The sequence below is a fragment of the Peromyscus californicus genome, unplaced genomic scaffold (assembly GCF_007827085.1).
Source record: "Peromyscus californicus insignis strain IS unplaced genomic scaffold, ASM782708v3 Scaffold_14__1_contigs__length_90479793_seg_2, whole genome shotgun sequence".
NCBI classification, from domain to species: Eukaryota; Metazoa; Chordata; class Mammalia; order Rodentia; family Cricetidae; genus Peromyscus; species Peromyscus californicus.
In genome coordinates, this window is record NW_026294436.1 from 40,953,664 (window position 1) to 40,972,473 (window position 18,810).

The 18,810-nt window shown below is 39.2% G+C and overlaps 1 protein-coding gene across 4 annotated transcripts in view; it reads left to right on the forward strand.

The window, feature by feature from the left end:
* Window positions 1-18,810, forward strand: part of Acbd6 (acyl-CoA binding domain containing 6) — a 149,380-nt gene that overhangs the window by 45,086 nt on the left and 85,484 nt on the right. For 2 of the 4 annotated variants that reach the window (XM_052737243.1, XM_052737244.1), the window contains exons 5-6: window positions 8,092-8,197; window positions 18,662-18,751. In XM_052737243.1, the coding sequence (XP_052593203.1) occupies window positions 8,092-8,197; window positions 18,662-18,751 (196 nt within the window). The remainder of the gene's footprint in view (window positions 1-8,091; window positions 8,198-18,661; window positions 18,752-18,810) is intronic. The other 2 variants (XM_052737245.1, XM_052737246.1) reach the window with 1 other exon arrangement.

Here is an 18,810-nt window from a genome sequence, read left to right on the forward strand (position 1 = left end):
TAGCCACCCTTTCTAATGTGATTCATTGAGCTCCTGTGTGCCCAGTGCCATGATGCCAACCAAGCATACAGACAAATCCACCTGTTTGCAGATCAACAGCCCTTTCCAGAAAGGCGTTATTCGCCAGCCGAAGCCACCATCCACTCTTTTATCTCCGTTTCTTGTTCCCTTATCTTTGCTCCCTTCCTTCCCCCCACTTTGTCCTTTTTCCATGTAGCAAGTAGTTTTGAAGATAGTATGTCCATTACAATATTAAGAGAGAATATGTTAGGGCTGGAGAGATGGCTTAGCAGCCAAGAGCACTGATGATCTTTTAGAGGTCCCAGGTTTGATTCCTAGCACCCACATGATGGCTTACAACCCCAGTCCCAGGGGATCTGGCTCCCCCTCCTCCTGACCTCTGAGCACCTTGCACATACAGTACACAAACATACATGTAGGCAAACACCCGTACACACAAAATAAATTTTAGAAATTAAAAACAAGAGCAGCAGTATATGCATTGTAAGTAATAGGAACAAGGCCCTTCACCATCTCAATCTAAGAATAGTCTTCCTCTTACCCTTTGTGGGCACTCATGGTGCCTTGTTTTGAAGTTTTTTGAAGGTCTAATTACGATTTGTTAGATGGATTGATTAACGATGATGATGCCCAAGTATGATAAATTATCCTATCTTAAAATATATGCTAAATTATTGGTTTTTTTAGACAGAGTCTGACATATGGACTTGAACTCTTGATCCTCCTGCCTCTGCCTCCTAAGTAGAGGTGTATTAGCATGTCTCGTTATTCCTATATTCTGAAGTTAATATAATGATGACTATCATCTATTGACTGTTTACTTGATACTCATAATCATGTTATATGAGCTATTTCACTTAATCTTCATAGTGGCCTTATTAAATGTAGATGTTAGTTGTATCCCTGTATTTCAGATGAGGACACAGATTCCAGGTTAGGTTTCTTGTCCAAGGTCAATGTGGTTAGTAGCTGTCCTCCAATTACTATGCCCCCTGGATCCTGAAATGTTTGAGGAGATAGTGTCATTTCTAATTATTAAAAGGGAATTTGATACTTGATGTTGTATTAGTATACCATCTTCAGTTTAAAAATTGAATATCTTTTCCTTTCAGCATTCCTAACAATGTACTTCCCTGATCAACTTTGATGCTAGTCTGTCGTTTATCACTGTACTGATGATGCTTCCTTTGGATTGCTTTATTGATTTTAGACTCGATTTAATGGTTGGGAATGTTAACTGGCCTTGTAGAGAAGTCTTTTAGCAAAGCAGGTGTGTGAATTCTTCTGGTGTGGGCACTGATTTTCCAGGGATCGATCAGAATTAGACATTTTTTTTTTTCTTGGAGACATTTAAAGTATCAGCAATTTTCCTTCAAATTTGTTAAGAGTTAGGCAGATTTTAAAAGGTGGAATGGATTTTCAGTAGTTGGTATCTTTATAAAATCATAGTTAAATAACTTTTCCAATATAACTAATTATCTTCAATCAGTAGATAATTTCTAGATGTCTATTTGACAGGTAAGGTTTCAAGAATTATTTCAAAAAGAAACTACAAAAACCCAGATGGTTTGTTAGTGCTTTAATCTTAGGGCAGTATTCCTTAAACATGATTACTGTTCAAACAGCGTTTGCCTCCACTGGATCTTTGCCTCTTTGGTCTTATAACTAAAGTTTTTCAGAAAGGATATATGACTTGCAGGATTTTCCTGAGACTCACAGTATAAATCTCAGTTATGGTCTTTGGTAAAATTAAGACTCACAGCCAGTGATCTGTTAGGTGAAATTAACACCTAAGATTTTAATCACATATTAAATAGAATTCTTTTTTTTTTTTTTCTTCCTTGCTGTCCTGGATCTCACTCTGTAGACCAGGCTGGCCTCAAACTCACAGACATCTGCCTGCCTCTGCCTCCCAAGTGCTGGGATTAAAGGTGTGCGCCCCCGCCGCCGCCGCCGCCGCCGCCGCCGCCGCCGCCGCCGCCGCCGCCGCCTTGCTGAAGCTAGTACTCTTAATATGCTAAATTAACCCTTGAGTTAGGAGTTGACTTTACCTGACCAGCTTTACTAAAAACCTTTAACAACATTCTCCTTTCAGAGGAACAGCTATAAGTAAAATTAAAATATGCCTGAATGTTTTGTTTATAAATATTTCCTGTTATTGTCTTTTGATTTTGATTCTGGGTGTTTGTTTGTTTAACACAGTAAGAAAAAATATCTAAAGCCAGGGTCTCCTGAGGCATATGTGAGCCATTCTCCCTCCCATTAGTCCTTACCCCACTTGTATAGAAGGACAGTGTTATTTCTCTTTACCCCTGGTCCAGAGGGTCGGTCATCTTTGTTCTTCCCTACCTAACTTGCTGTATTGCCAGCCTGTGCTGGGCTCTTAGTGACGCTCCTCTCCTGTCACCTCCTGACACCCTGCCATGGACAGCTGCTTGTAGTTTGCCTGAACAACTTCCTTTTCGTCCAGTCTTTTCATTTTACTGAGTCCTTTGTATAGTGTGATGTCATTTGCAAGCTCACCTTCTAGTGCTTTCTTTGACCACCTTTGTTGTTGTTTCACAAATAACTATGTATGTATGTTTATGGGTACGTTGTGTTATCTTGATTTGTATATACATTATAGAAAGAGTCAAGCAAGTTCATGCCCCTGTCACCTGATAGATTCATCACCTTTTGTGGTGTAAACAACATTCTAGTGATTTCCTAATACATAAGAGCATTTGTAACTGTGGTCACCCTGCAGTGTAGTAGGTCACCGAAACATGTTCCTCCAGTCACTGACACTTGAGTGCTTTGACCAACATCTTCCTTTCTGACCCCTCCCCCTGCCTGTCTGCGGTAGCCACTCTTCGTACTGTATTTATGGGAAATTTACCTTTTAAGATTCCACCCAAAAGTGAGGTCACACAGGGTCCTTCTGTGCTTGACTTCTTTCCCTAAGCATAGTGTCTTAGTTACTTCTCTGTTGCTGTGAAAAGACCCCATGACCAAGGCAACTTGTAAAAGAACGCATTTAATTGGGGCTTTCAGTTTCAGAGGGTGGGTCCATGACCATCATGGTGGGGAGCATGGCAATAGATAGGCAAGCATGGCTCTGGAGTAGTAGTAGTGTCCTAATACCAGGTTTCACCAAAACTGTCTGTGTTCTTAATAGCAAGGACTTTGGTTTCTTGGGGCACAGCAACCTAATGAAGTGTTTCATTCAAAACTTTCTTAGTATATCAAAGAAATTGTTTTTTAAGCAAAGGAGTAAATTGTTACTTGAATTAATAGTCATTTGCCACATCTCGGTCAAATCTTTTGGTTTTATTTCTTAGAAATGTAACATAATGCCAGAGGCAAATGCTTTTATAAACCAAGAGGAGAGTGTTTGAATGAAGAAAATGGAAAAGGCGAAAGTGGTGAAATCCTTAGCATAGGAAGCCCCTTGGGCAGATGAGCACAGGAGGGAGGTGTTTGCTCAGGAGAAGCTGTGGATGGACTCCCTTGAATGACCTGTACCTGAACATCGCCTTCGTATACTCTTGGGCCCCTGATTTGAGCAATTAGTCGTGTTTGTTTGTATCTTTTTGGATATAGTCTTACTTTCTTTGGGTTTTAATTCCCCAAATATATTCCCATTATCTATTTACTGGAATACTGTGTTGTATATCAGTCTCCAGTTGCTTAATACACATTGTGAATTAAATTGAAGCATTTGCTGAAGACTCGATTTCTAAGCTAGCACTGTAACTGTATTTGTAATTCTATGAGATAGATGAAATAGGAGTTACATGATCTTCATGTGTCTCACTGTGAAGCGTAGTAGAATATTTTAAGGTGTGTTACTTTTGTTTATATTTCATTTGTTTAACTCTGTGAAACTGTGTTACTGTGCCTGTGTAAAACACCTGATGGCTTAATAAATAACTGGCCAATAGCAAGGCAGGAGAAAGGAGAGGAAGGGCTGGCAGGCAGAGACTATATAGAGAAGGAGAAAACTGGAAGGAGAGATGTAAGATCTAGCAGCCAGAGGAGGAAGAGGAGGAGGAGGACTCCAGGGGCTAACCACCCAGCCACTCAGCTTCACAGCAAGCCATGGAGTAAGAGTAAGACTTACAGAAGTAAGAAAATGGGAAAATCCCAGAGGAAAAAGGTAGTTGGGGTAATTTAAGTTAAGGAAAGCTGGCTAGAAACTAAGCCAAGCTAAGGCCGAACATTAATAATTAATTGTAAGCCTTTGTGTGATTTATTTGGGAGCTGGGTGGTGCCCCCCCCCCCCAAAAAAAAGCAAAACCCTCCAACAATAGTGAAGCATACTTGAAAGAAGCCTTTTGGTAGGAAAAATCTTTGCAAAAGATGGTATAGATAGCAGTTTTAGGAATGAGCATGGCTCTCTTCTCTTATAATTAGATGAAACAATTAAGTTAGTCAGTTTCCCATTGCTGTAACAAGATACCTGAAATAAATGAAATTAAAGGAGCCAAGATTTATTTGGCACATCTTCAGAGGCTTCAGTCCGTGGTCAGCTTGCTCCATTGCTATGGGCGTGAAGCTGAAAATCATGATAGCAGGAATGTGTGTCACAAGATGCTGTTTACCTCATAGCAGCCAGGAAGAGATGGCGGCCAGATCCAAAATATATCCTCCAAAGACATCCTCCTCTCCAAGTTCCTCCAAGGAGGCCCCGTCTCTTAATGGTCCATTCAGCTTGAACTCATCAGTAGGTCAATCCACGGGTAAAGATTAGTCCCCTCATGATCCAAGCCTCTCTCAAGACCTCCACCAACCAGAAACCAAGCCTTCAACACAAGAAAGAACCTTTTCAGGATACTGTATATTCAAACTATAACAGTCGCCATGTTTTAACAGCATTCCTCTTTCTCATTAGGGTGTGTCCTTATCTTTGGAGTGATCTTAGAGAGACTTTCTGTCTTGTGCTAGAAAAAAGTCATTCACCAAAGAGGAGACAGGGAGGTAAATCAGAAGATGTACTAATATTCTTAAGGTCTACATTGTATCATAGGGTTAGAGTCACAGCACATGCAATCTCATTTAAGATGAGTATGACTATAAGAGAATAATTGTTTGGAGGCCTTCACAGGGCATTGCAGTGGGAGAAAGAAAGTTTGGTTTGTATGTGACAGACATGGTAGCACATTACCTGTAATATAGCTCTTAGAAGGCTGAGGCAGGAGGATTGCAGATTTGAAGCCAGCCTGAGCGACATAGTGAGATCCTGTCTCAGGAATCAAAGTGGTTGGGGGTGGGGAAAATGGTTTATTTGTTTACCAGTAAATTAAATAATACTTTGGTGTGAGAATTGATATATGTATATATTTAATAAGTAAGACTGGGAGTATCATTAATTTTTTAATATTAGACACTTGATTTGTAGCACATTAGCAGTGCTTTTATTAAGATTTTACTATTTATATAACTTTATACCTAACCCTGTAGTATTATTTTAGATGCCTCTGCTTTACCTATTTATTAGTAAAAACTGCATATTATAAACAGGTATTAGATTTTAAACTGTCTGCTGCTCTTTCTATTCCATATCCCAAAGCAAAATAATTGATATAGGTATTGCATCCAATAAACATTAAAAATATATTAATCAAGATAAACAATTCAGTATCTGTTGTGCTTGTTCTTAGTGCTCAGGTGCAGGCATGCATGTGCATTGGGTTCTGAAGGGAGCACCCAAATGTCCTCTCACCTCTGCATAGCTTCTGAGTATTACCAGGTAGAGGTCGCCCAAGTGTCCTCCAGTTTTCCTTTCTGTGCCCCACCAACTCTCCATTATTTTAGAGTAAAAACAGTTTTTCCAGAGTACTTTTTGGTATGACGTAAGATAACAGTCCTTTTCTTTTACCGTTGAGATTGTTGCCCCTTTAATTCCCAGGGTTCCTGTTATTCCCAAATTAGAAATAGAAATTACTTTTTAACAAAAATAGTGTTGACATTGGTAGCTAATTATACCTAAAGTAGTAGCATATGCAGCCCTAATTTTAAAAACCAGACTTAGCTAGGGTTTGGCCTCAGTTTTTCATTTTCTTCAGGGATCTAGAGGACACTTTCATTTCTGTGAAACAAGACATGATTTCTCCCTTAAAACTGAGCTCAGTTTCTCCAGCTGGAAGCAAACCTTCTCTTCTAGTCTCCTCCAGTCCTTCCCGAGGGCCAGGTTCTGCCTTGCGTTAGTAAAGTTTAGATTTGATCATCTCGACTGTAGCATCTCGGTTAATGCAGACTTTCTTGTTTAGCCTTGTACCTGCAATTGACCAAACCTTGACCTCTGTGTAGTCGGTGGTCAGTAAAATACTCTGGATGTTTCCGAAAGGCTTCGCGTGGTTGATATCAAAGTAGTGGGTTTTAAGAGAGTTAGCTATGAGTGCAGTAACTTTTCTCTCCTCCACATCAGTCGTTTTGATGTTTTTAAACGAATAGATAAGGTCTTGAAGATAATAAAACAGGTTAATAGCCAGGCAGTGGTGGTACACACACTTTTAATTCCAGCACTTGGGAAGCAAAGGGAGGTAGATCTGTGAGTTTGAGGCCAGCCTGGTCTACAGAACGAGTTCCAGGACAGCCAGGGTTACACAGAGAAACCCTGTCTTGAAAAATCAAAAACAGAAACAAAAAATATTGAATTAATTTAATTTGGGGAATAGAAAAAATATTCTTTTATACCTCTTCATAAAGTTCAGGCCACATATTAGAGACTTTCATTTTATGAGTCACTGATCCAAAAAAAAAAAAAAAAAAAAAAAACGCTCAAAAATGTGTTACAGGAATAATTTTGTGTAATATCTTTTGAGGTTTTATTTATTGGTTTTTTTATGTGTATGTGCATCACATACATGCAGTGCTGGAAGAGGTCAGAAGAGGGTGTTGGATTCCCTGGGACAAGAATCAGAGACAGCTGTGAGCCACTGTGTAGGTGCTGGGAATTGAACCCAGGTCCACTGGGAGATCAGCCAGTATTCTTAACTGCTGAACCATCCATCTCGCCCCAGTTTTCTGAGAGCTCATGGACATCACACTAAAAGTGTCTGCTATAAATTCTGGAATGGACTGTGGCTGACTAGTGGAGGCCCAGGACACAATAGAAAATGTACCATATACAAAATCAGTTGGCCTGAGTGAATTCAAGCTTAAATTTTTTTTTTTTAAACTCAACTTGGATCCTCTGCAAGCGCTAGCAGTAAGCACTCTTAAATGTTGCGCTCTCTCTCTAGTCCCATAGCTTTGGGGTTTTTGCTTGTTTAGTTTCTGTTTTGTTTTACATTTGGTAAGTGTGTCATGTGCAAGGTTGTTTATCCTCTCTTTGCCTATAAAGTGAGATTGATTGTTGTATTAAAGACTGAAGACTAGGAAGATGGGTCAGTGGAGAAAGTGCTCGCCTTAAAAGCATGATGGTTGGGTTTCAGCTTCCAAAGTCTAGGGCAGGTGTGGCTGTAATCCCAGAACTCAAGAGGCAGGGACGGGATCCCTGGGGCAAACTGGCCAGCTAGACTCTGTGGAATTGCTGAACTCTGGGCTCAGCAACTCACCCTGCCTCAATGAGGTAAATAAAAGCAATCAAGAAGGACATCCACACATGCACACCCACCTTCACACCTTCAGTGTGCCTACACACTGAACACACATATATAAACGAATGTATATGACACACATACAAGACCCCCAAAAATATACAATATATTTAGAATAGCATTTCTCCTAGCTTTTGTTCCCCCCAGATTGCCATGTTACTACAGTGCTCTAAATTCCCGAGTCACAGGAATGTGCTATTGGTATATGAAAGTGACTGGGACAGGTAGAGAAACCCACTGTGAGCCGTGATGCTGCTCTGTGAAACTTGAGAACAGGTAAAGGCTTTCCTATAAAACCACAGTTGCCTTAGTCTTTTTAGACACTGGATACATTATGTCTACCGAAAGTCTTGTTACTTTTCATGTCACTTTAAACCCATCAATGTCTATGTAAGCAGCACATTTAACAAGTTATGTTAAAAATATTTAACTTTTGTGTTTTATCCAGTAAGACAAACAGCTTTTTTTTTTTTTTCACTTTAATTAGGGAAGAAGACAAAAACATATTTGATTACTGCAGGGAAAACAACATTGACCATATAACCAAAGCCATCAAATCGAAAAGTGTGGACGTGAATATGGAAGATGAAGAGGTATGAAAAACAAGCCCCATTATTTTGATTTCTGGTGAATGGATGTTTTGGGCTGGCAGGTTAATTTTTCTTACGCTTTGGCTCTACCCCAATGCCATATCTAACTGCTGTGCCTCTCAGCTATGAGTCCAAGTAGGGTATGGCTAAGGGCATCTCAGAGAGCATCATCCTGAGTCAAGAAACTGTGTCTGTTTCCAGTGCACTTTACGTTGTAAAAGTTAGGAGCTGAAACTTGCCACAGCCAAGTAACTTCCATTTTCTGTCTAAAAGGAGAGTGGGACTCACAGGTGACAGCAGGTTCTCGCTGATTGTAATGTCTTTTGTTACACCGTAAATACGTGTATCGGGAGGTGGATTTTTGTACAGAAATATTTTTGGAAATCTGTTGCAGAATTTTGATTAACCTAGTAAATTAAATGCTGGCCCATTATTTAAATGGACCCTACACTACATTATTTTGTAGGCTATATCACTTTGCAACTTATTTTGTATATAAAGTTGCTGCATACATATATAAAGTTGAATTACAGTTAACAAAAGAATAAAATTGGCTAGTTAACTTTTAATGACTTATTGTTATTTTACGGTTCTGTAGATGAACGTGGACATGGTCGCAGGGGCCCTGGAGGTGTGGTGTGCTCATACAGTGTTTATTGAGCGTGTACAAGGCCCTGAGTTCCATCCTTGGCACTAACAAAACAACAAAAAGGGGAGTCTGACATGAGATGGCTAAAACATGACAGATGTTAGGAAGACAGTGTTCACGGGTGATCTGTTGAGTGTGCAGATAGTCATTTGTGGGTCGAGAGCTCCGTATGCGGATAGTCTTTAATGTCTCATCTTTGGGAAACATCTTCCCTGTACTAGACTGTCTATGACTTCTGGAATTGAAAGTGTAAATTAAATTACAGTACTACATTTGATTCTAGCTTACTTGAGGCAAAAACTTTGAATTCTTTTAATTTTGCTTCTTTTGTAATTTACATATATGATGCTAAACAATATACTTTTGTCTTTTTTATGTCCGAGTTCTTTCTGTTTTATATTTTGTTTACCTGTTTTAATCATCTTCCTCTCTGTCTTTCCCTGCCCTCTTACTATCATTATGACACATATTTAAATTTCAGCTTTCTGGTTGAATATTCAATTGGTGCTCATGTTATACTCTGTAAGTACTGCTCATTGTTGAGCTATGGACTGCACTATGTGTATCAATCAACTTTTGCTACAATAACAAACAGCTCCCAAGGTTCAGTAGCTTATAATTTCTTGCTTATATCACCATCTTGTCATGGATGATAACATTTCCCATATTCTGATAGACGTTTCTCTTTCTAATATTTCAGAAGGACTTGGGGTTAGTTGAGGCCTCTTGCTAGTTTCCACCAGCTTTATTTAGAACCAGCTCCTCTTGATTTCATTTGGCCTTTTTTTCCAAAGGTAAAAGAGCAATGAGTTAGATACTCTGGTATAGAAACTAAACTAGGCATAACCAGATATCCCTCTCCATACATACTCCAAGTGCACTAACATTTTCTTTTATTAGATGTGTTATATATCGCATCAACCTACATTCTTTTGGCCAAAACAAGTCTTAAGACCAAGGCCTGTTTCAGTGGAATGTTTGTTCTGATTATCAACAAGCAAGGCAAGGGTGGAAAAGAGAACTGATGATTCTATAACTGCACGGTGATACCTACTTACCATGGAGCAACATTTTGTTCTTCTGAAAGTCAGTAGTTTTATCTATATTTATTTTCCACTGCCTTGGTTTTCTCTGTTCCTATTATGAGTTCTCGCCTCTCACTACACTCACCAGAGAGTTCCCAGGCCATTTGTCTTGGTGTGTCCCTTCTGGGGTGGCCCTTCCTTCTTGATCCCCAGTCTGCACTAGTTGATGTCTTGATCTCTGTGTGGATGTTCTCCTGGGCCTTTTCTGTGTTACTGTTTTGGAATTTCTCTTCTTTCTTTGCCTGGCTTCATGTTTTCTGGGTCCTGTGACTTTTTCTTTTATAGTTTACTTCCCTGATTTCCTGGAGCATCTCCTTCATACCTTTCTCTTTTGTTATTTATTTTCCTATTTTTGTGGACCATTTCTTTTTGTAGCTTCCTTTAAAAGTGTAAATGGTTTGAGATTTCATTGACACTCTATCAAAATTCTCAGCATACTCCCTGACTAGTTAATGAACTAATGAATGACTAGGTAGCGATGGTAGATGGAATAATGGTGAAGACTCGACTGCATGGTTCAAGTCCTGGTTCTGTCGCTTCAGCTGCATAGCCCATGTTGATTGACTCTGCCTCAGTTTCCCAATAAGTAGATGGAGGTAACAGACATGCCTCAGGATCACTTTGAGTATTAGTGAGTTAATATCTGTGTGTAAATCGTACCTAACGCAGTAAGGCATGCATAATTTTCAACTTTGTTAGTTATCCTTAATATAAATGAAAAGTGAGAGTAAAATGAAGAAGTAAATGAAGGAACTAACTTTTCAAGATCCGTTTTCCATTGGGAAGTGTTCATGTGCCATATGACCCCTATTAATATTTTTATCTTTCAGCTAATAGTACTTTACACGGTGTCTGTTAGAGTCTGCAGAGCGCTTTGCTTCTTACTCTGCCGCGTTCACAGGAATCTTTTATAGTAGAGTCATCCTTATTTCACAAGCAAGAACTAGCATTCAGAGATGCGCATTTGCCTTTCTGATCCAGACAGCTGCCGGGTGGACTCCACTCCAGCAGAGAGAGCATTCTCACCTGTGTCACCTTGGACTTAGGAAGGATAAACAAAGCAGGAGAAACTTACTCAGCTGGCCCTGCTCATCTTAGGGTTTGCAGCCACAACGACCCTCCCTTCCTTCCCCCCTTCTTTCCTCCCTGTCTTCTTTCCTCCTATATGGTTGTGAGGTCCTACCCTTCTGTGACCTCTGCAAAGATGATTGGGGAGTTAGAATAAGTGCCTAGAACAGAAGCAGCTTATACTAAATAACATAAATTTGTGTTGGTAGAACGACAAGAAGTTGGAAGCTGTTGCCTGACCGTTCAGCGTTCGGTGCAGCATTGCTCAGCTCCCCATGCAGCTGCTGTTACCCCAGCCCGCCAGAACCTTGTGTTTCCACGAACAGATGAAGTGCTTACACATTCATAGACTGAGACACCAAGAATTCAGTTGGGTTCTCTCATCGCTCCAAGCAGATTTCTGCCTTCTCAGCCATGACAGTGTGGGCTGAGCTTTGAATACTGATGGCAGGCCCTTTATTATCAATCAGGGATTTGTATGAATTAATTTAAGAACATGGGGAGCTGGAGCTTAAAATCAGAATCAAATTTGACATCCTAAATGAAATAAATTACAGTGCTTCATGGCACTTAAAGCTCTAACAGGTAGAACCGTTCGGTGAGTCTTGATAGACTGAAAGTGTATACCCTCAGAATTGTGCTTCTGAGTCGAGACGAATGTTTAGTATGGAAAGGACAGCCTGTTTATGTTTCTAATGTTTGAACTTAGGGCATTTCTGTACAAATTGTATAGGATTTCTGGAGATAACATTACCTTTATCATTTGATTGAAAATATTCACTAACAGGTTCAATTTTAGTCTTGCCCTTATGTGACTAAAAATTAAATTTATTACATGTAAAATGTGCTGTGAGCTATATAACCTTAATTATAGTCATAGAGTGAAAAGAATGCATAATGTGAACTATTATGCATTAAAATGACACAAGAAATTGTTAAATTATTATAAATTTATTAATCATTTCCTGAGCTGCAGATGTTTGGACCTGACCATCATCATGTAAGGACAGATCTATGTGAAATGCCTTTTCAATAAGCAGTGTTTGTTCCCTTCCTTTCCTTTTAGTTTTTTGTTCTGCTGTGTGGTTGAACCCAGGGCCTTCATATACTAGACTTTGGGCTGCACCTTCAGCCCAAGGCATACATTCTTTTTTCAAAGACTTTCTTTATTGTTTGAGAATTTCATATGTGTATACAATGAAATGTGATAAAACCCACTACCTAAGGCATGACTTTCTTTTTTTTTTCTTTTTTCTTATTTTTGGTTTTTTGAGACAATGTTTCTCTGTGTAATAGCCGTGGATGTTCTGGAACTCACTTTGTAGACCAGCAGGATGGTCTTGAACTCTCAGAGATCTGCCTGCCTCTGCCTCCCAAGTTCTGGGATTAAAGGCATGTGCCACCACCACCCAGTCCAAAACATATATTTCTAATTTGAGAAAATAACATGGTCTTTCTAATTGGCATAATTAAGGGGTGTTATTTTACATAAGAGGAAAGGTCTTGTTATTCCTTCTACTCAGGAAGTTTTTCTATCAGGTGTTTATAACAACATGGGCTTTATGATTTAAATTACAAATTTAACTGTAATTTTAGTATCTGCAACTGTTTGGAACTGGACAATATGAAGAAAAACATGGAGGGGTGAGTGTCGTTAAGACTGGTCTTCATTTCATATACTGGTTCAGGTTTTATATTTGACCATTTTGCTACAGTTCTTCACATATACTAAGCATTCACAATTATTCCAAGAAAATACCTTATTTTCAACAAAGATTTACTGTTAGTTTTATTTATGTGTATGTGCATCTGTGACTATGTGAGTGCATAATGATGTCTTTGGAGGCCAGGAAAGGGCATCAGATCCCCTGGAGCTGGAGTTACAGGCACTTGAGAGATATCCAGTGAGGGTACAAAGAACCAAACTTGAGTCCTCTGGAAGAGCAAGAAGTGCTCTTAACCTTTGCGCTGTCTCTCCAGCTTCAAGAAGATATCTTGGCTGGGCGGTGGTGGCGCATGCCTTTAATCCCAGCACTTGGGAGGCGGAGCCAGGCGGATCTCTGTGAGTTGGAGGCCAGCCCGGTCTACAGAGCAAGATCCAGGACAAGCACCAAAACTACACAGAGAAACTCTGTCTCAAAAAACCAAAAAAAAAAAAAAAAAAAAAAAAAGAGAAAGGAAAAGAAAAAAGAAAGAAAATATCTTTTTATTTTACATAATTTCTTTATTGAATCTTTGGGAATTTCATATCATGCACTCTAATATGGGTAGCTCATCTCTCAGTCTCTCCATATCTTCCCATCACCCCTGCAATGCGCCCCAAAAGAAAATTAAAAAAAAAAAAAACCAAAATGAGCAAACAAACAAAGAAAAACAACAACAATTAAAAACACCTCCCGTACCCACCCCTGGTACAAAAAAAAAAAAATCTTCAATCCTCCATCTTTCCTGCCTTTCCAATACCTCTTCATTAGTCCTGGTGGCATTGGGAGCCACAGTGTGTCACAAAGTATACCCTTTTGTCCATTCAGCTTTACTAGCAAATGCTCATTGCAAGAGTCCTTAGTCTGTTTCAGGGCTCTGGTTTCTGGTACACCATCATCACTGGATCCTCACCAGAGCTCCTCTCAGATCCTTCAGGGATCCTTTCACAGGACCAGTCCCTTCACAAGCTCCAGCAGGTCATAGATGGAGTAGATGTTAGGGTGGGCCAGCCCAAGGCCCAGCTATGGGCCTGGGGGTTAGTTGAGCTTCTCAAGCCAGGACTCTGGGGCCGCCCCCCCTCAGGCGACAGGTGGAGCCAGCTCCTCTTCACCCATTCCATCAAGTCAGCTTAAGGACCCAGTTTGGGCTGTGGGTGACTTGCACCCGCCTGAGCTGAATCAAGAAAGTATCTTTTAAGGGGGAAAGAAGGTGTAAATAATTTGTAAAGTATATTTATAGTATAAGCAAATTACTATGAAGTTGGGCACAAATTATATAATCCTTGCCTTTCAAATTATTTCTCAGATAAGTTCCATAAATAAACACTAAGTAATATTTACCGATGACATTAAATAGTATTTTAAATCTTTACAGTAATTTGAGTTTAATTTAGAATGCAAGTAGCAATGTACTAGCAAAGTAAAGGACATTTTCTCAGAGCAGGTCCTACATGAATTTCATGTGCTCACACCGTTCGTGGTGTTCTGTGCTTTCTCCAACCTGCTGCCTTAGTGAGTTTCTTTTCCTTCTGACCTTCGAAACCATAGTGATATCATTAGCTACTTTCTATATGTCTTGATTCTTTTGACTATTTCGAAGATCACCTTTCTGTTGACCCCATCACTTCCCCTTGCTTTATTTTAAATCTGTGGCTCATGGCATAATATAATGTAATTTATACTTTTGGCTCAAGAAACTGCTTGAAAAATATGATAAAACTGACAGTATTGACCCAGCAGAAAAATAAGGATTTAAGTAGCCTTTGTACTGAAGCTAAGTTTAAGATTTGGAAAGGAAAAGAAGAAAAACAGTACCCCTAAAAATTTTGAAGGGACTTTGTTTTTCATACTGATTGAGAAATGTATTACTCACTCCCTAACGATACATATTTGTATTGATACAGACAATGCCATTGAAAAATCAGTGGCTGTAATTTTCATTAGCAAAATGGCTACAATCATCAATCAGAAACTCATACTTAATACAGAATCAGAAAATAGCAAAAGTAGCTTAACTCATATGAACTTGAACATCTTATTCCTTAAATTGTAATAGACTACACATAACGTAATTTACTATTGCTGCTGTTTTTATGTGGGTAGTTCCATGCAGCCAGTCACCTCACCCATCTCCAAACTTTGCACCTCCTTCAGTGACTGAAACTCTATGCACGAAGTCGCCATTGCACTTTATTTTGTATATTATTATTATTATTATTATTATTATTATTATTATTATTATGACAGGGTTTCTCTGTGTAGCCCTGCCTGTAGACAGAGATCCACCTACTGCTGCCTCCCAAGTGTTAGAATTAAAGGCATATGCCACCACCTTACTCATTTTTTAAATTTTAAAAAAAAATGTATTTAAGAGTTACAGAAAAGACAAAAACAAAGCTTTCACTTGCTGTATTAAGCCATAGTAGTATGTTTTCAAGAACAAACATACAGACTAGTATGCTATAGTTAAGAAACCTTCTTATGAAAGAGAAGTCACGAGGTGATTCCAGGACCTCTCTTCAGTGGCACTTACTACTCTGGGACTCTGGGCAGTAGTCAGCCTCTACAGCTACCACAAATGCAGTGAATCCCCATCTGAATCCTCTTGTCAGCACACCTGTGAAGGGACCGTGGTTTCCAAAGCCACCTGTGTCCCCAGCCTTCTCGCCAGCCCAGGGGTCCTCAGCCCTCCTGCAGCAAGCTTCTCCTGGACAGGTCTATTGTGTTGTCAGTTTCCCACTGTCTGTAATGTGGAAGTTCCAGTTTACCATGCCCCTGTTCCTGTTGGTGTCCACGTCCAGAGGCCGTGTCTGACAGCAGTCTGGCCTCAGGACACTCCCCATTCTTTGCATTGGTACACTGTAGCCCTTATGTCCATTAGATCCCATCTGTCTGTTCATCTGCTAATTATATGGTACCCTACCATAGATATTTGATACAATGGCAAGAGAGAGAACTCTCAAAAACTTACATATAGCAGCGTCACCATGTTTGTTCAACCTGTGGTTTTTATCTGTGTAGATAGGGTACATAGACTTTGTATCTGACCTCCAAATACCGTAAAGAATACTCATTTCATAATTCAGTGTCTGCATTTAATTTTGTGGTCTCTAGGGGGGAAAAAATCTCATTTAAAAATTCTACATGGTTTAGGACAATTAAGGATATCAAAGAAGCATTTAAAATATTAAGACCTACTCTGTTTTCTAGACAGTAGGAAAGCAATACCACTTAATAGGTTAGTCACTGCTGTGCACTTGAGAAGTACTTTGGAGTCATTTGTCTGTCTAAGGGAGGGCACGTTAACACCATTGGTTAATAGATGAGAACTTTTCCTCCCTGCACTTAGGGATTTGAATTACAGAATTTACCCAGAATATTCTAAGGCAGCAGAATCCTTTTTAATAACCTCTTCATCTCTTAGGTATTACTAAGATTTTTTTTCCAGCAGGGTTTTAAAAACTAGAAACAAAGATATGTCGTATTTTGTAGTAGCAAGAAATACACTTAGCTCAAAGATTTGTAAGAAATTACTCATACAGAATTACAAAATAAATTTGGAAGAAGTTTTTGAGCAAATGTAGCTTTAATATATACCTAATTCATGCTTTTCTTCCTGAAGGAGAACCTGGGGAATCTTGTACCTGCAATAATTCACTGGCTGCATCCCGTTGGCCTGTGTGTGATGTTGTTAACAAAGAAAAAGGGAAGAAACCATGGGTGTTTCTCTCCTGAGCTTTTCGTAATCCTCTGCGAGGCTGCATCTCTGTATTACTGCTTATGTTATTAGTGGAAAATAATCTAAAGTGAGGGCATGTTTTCAGGAACGTCATAATTTGAGGAAATCAAGGGCCTAGACGTCTTGCTGTCCTGATCTTTATTCATTTAGTTATACAGTATCATGAAGGTGAAAATCCCAAAGCCCGCTTTGTTTTGTTGTCTGTAAATGTTTACTCCTACTCTTGGTTTCTTAGCTTTTTAATACTGTATAAATATTAATCACTAGGTGGTCTTAATGTGGATCTCTAACACTTCTACAAAGTCATTGTCAGAGAATTTATTCTAATTCAAGGTTAATTAGTGTACCATTAAAATAATGTGTTACAAAAATTAATTACATTGCAGGTCAGAACATGTATTAAAAAGCATAGTGCAAATGTCTGCGAGTGCATCATCCTTCTTAAAACATGACTGTGTGCCATCTTTCTGGAAACTCACCCCTGAGGTCCAGTCACAGGTGTTTCCCCTAAAGTAAATTTTGGCACCACATGTGACAGATTGAAAATATAACCCCCATTAACGGTGGAAGTGTTGCTCATCTACTCTGCCATCAGAACAGCGAAGGATTCACAGTTCAGCATTAGTTGGTGAAACATGATTGGGTCAGACCTAATGAAAAATCAGAAGCCTGCTTGAGAAGTAGAAATTACCTATCTGTCTTGTTGTAAAAGTACGTAGTATTAAGTTTTCCCATTGTGATACAGTTCTCATATGTATGCTACGGAAGCATGCCACACACCATAACTATGCACAAAAGTACATAGTATTAAGTTTTCCTACTATGAAATAGTTCTCATTTGTATGCTACGGAAGCATGCCACACACTGTAATTATGCAGTGATCCTTATCAATAGTTGAACTTCATACCTACTCTGAATAAAGGTAGAATTAATGATCTGATTCTTCTTTTTCTTTTTTTCTTCTTCTCTTCCTCCTCTTCCTCCTCCTTCCTTCTTGTTCTTTCTTCTTTTTTGAGACAGGGTCTCTCTGCATAGACATGTCTATCCTGGAGTTTACCATGTAGACCAGTCTGGCCTTGAACTCACAGAAATCAGCCTGCCTCTGCTTCTCTAGTGCAGGGACTAAAGGCATGTACCACCATACAAGGCTGATTTGCCCACATTTTCAAACTTTTATTCCCCTCTTTTATAATTTTATGTGTGCAAAATTCTTTTAGGATTTTGTGTAAGAAAACAGATACTCACAGGTAAATAAAAGAAAATCAAACAAGTGAAAACAATAAAAAAAAAAGAAATCTGTAAGGAAGAGGTTGTCTTAGCCATTTATTCAATTAGTTGAACTAATAGATATATCAAGAGAGTCTACATGATAAAAACAGTGTAGGTGGGTTTAGAAAAGCTACCTTAGAGGGCACCTTTTAAAGTCATCCTTGTCCCAACTTTTGTATGTTTAAATGTTCTCTACAGTGACAGTCAGGGGTTGCAGCTTAATGTGGAAATGCATCTTATTCTTTATAAAGACATCACTGTCATCCTCAGATTAGAGTTATACCATACATCATCCATTTATTCATTCAGAAGAACCCTGCAACTTTGGGGGATTGTCTGTTTGGGGGCCAAGTAGGCTTCATTTATTAGGTACACCAAGATTTTCTGCCAGTCAAAAACAGGAATAATACATTAATAGTAATTGTAAATGTTTGATATGTAAAAGTCAAAAGTAGTGTGTCATGAGGCTGGAAAGATGGCTCAGCAGTGAGCTTATTCATTCAACAAATATTCTTATTACATTTTATGTATTTATTTGTGCATGTATGTGCACACATGTACACCTGCACAGAGATCCAAGAACAGCTTGCCACAGTCGGTTCTCTTCCATCTTGTAGATCCTGGAAATGGATCTCAGGTCATCAGGCTTGGTAGCAGGCATCTTTATGGGCTAAGCCATTTTGCCAGCCCAGCTCATATTATTGATTTACCATTATTCAGGTAAGGAAATTGATTAGATCAAAGAAGTTACTGGGCTTATGTGCGATAGATCAGAAGTAGAATTTGGGGCTTCCCGTTGCTTGTCTGTTGCTTTCCCATAGTGCATTTTATATCATCCTCAGAATAATTAATCTACAATTTTACATATCTGTTTGCCCATCTTTCTTAGCATATGAACTCTGTATGACCCCACACGTAGATTAACAAGTCCCTTCTTTGTCTCCTACCTGTAGGGCAGAGCTCTGCTCCACTGGGCGTGTGACCGAGGACATAAGGAGCTGGTCACAGTCTTACTGCAGTATGAAGCTAACATTAATTGTCAGGTAAGAGTAGCCTCAAAATGAGCTTGCTTCTCTTCTTCTTAATTAAGATTCAATCATTT